At 29.4% G+C, this 800-nt stretch overlaps 1 protein-coding gene across 6 annotated transcripts in view; it reads left to right on the top strand.

The window, feature by feature from the left end:
* The window catches only part of LOC106868434 (inversin), a 385,976-nt gene that overhangs the window by 331,414 nt on the left and 53,762 nt on the right, over window positions 1-800 (top strand). For all 6 annotated transcript variants that reach the window (XR_001409281.2, XM_014913697.2, XM_014913696.2 and 3 more), the window contains one exon: window positions 620-716. Coding sequence is in view for 5 of the 6 variants with exons in the window: in XM_014913697.2 (XP_014769183.1) it covers window positions 620-716 (97 nt within the window). In the remaining variant the exon portion in view is untranslated. The remainder of the gene's footprint in view (window positions 1-619; window positions 717-800) is intronic.

The following is an 800-nucleotide window of genomic DNA, read 5'->3' as shown; positions in this document are numbered from 1 at the left end:
ACACACACACACACACACACACACACACACACACACACACACATACTCACACATGTATGCATGCATATGTATTTATGTGTATCTTTTATTGATATACATTTGTATGTAAATGTATGTGTGCGTATATATATATATACAAATTAGCTTATATATATGCACATATATATTAATATATATATATGCAATGGAGCACAACGCAATTCTCTGGCTCATTGTTCACTATTCAACCTATGAAAAACAGATGTTAAATGGTAATGATGGTGCATGTATATATATATTGTGTGTATATATAAACATATTTACACATAGATATGTATATTCATAAGTATCTGTGCATGCATTTATATGCTTTTACACTTGTTCAAAGAATTACTTTACAAGTTCTGTGGGTGTTAGTGCTAATAACCCTTGATTGTATAAGAAAATGTTCAACAAACAATAAAAATGTTATAATCTGTGGTAAGTTCAATGCATTTTGCTAACCATTGTCAAGTTTTTCATACTATAGCAAAGAAAAAAAAATACTTCAGTAAATTTCTTAGAATTTTATTTCTGCTGTTTACATTCAACATTGCTTGATTCAATATGTATGAATGTTATTATTTTTGCTCTTTGTCAGGAGAACCGCATTACAATGTGCTGCATATGGTGGTTTTGTAAATTGCATGTCCATGTTGATGGAACATATGGCTGACCCTAACGTACAAGACTTCGAGGTAAAAAAAAATATATATATATATATGTATCTACATAACCCACTGACACACACACATGCACACTATATATATATATATATATAT

This window comes from Octopus bimaculoides, chromosome 1, assembly GCF_001194135.2.
Source record: "Octopus bimaculoides isolate UCB-OBI-ISO-001 chromosome 1, ASM119413v2, whole genome shotgun sequence".
Taxonomy (NCBI): domain Eukaryota; kingdom Metazoa; phylum Mollusca; class Cephalopoda; order Octopoda; family Octopodidae; genus Octopus; species Octopus bimaculoides.
Note: the sequence above shows the minus strand (reverse complement) of the source record. Positions and strands in the feature narration are given on the sequence as shown.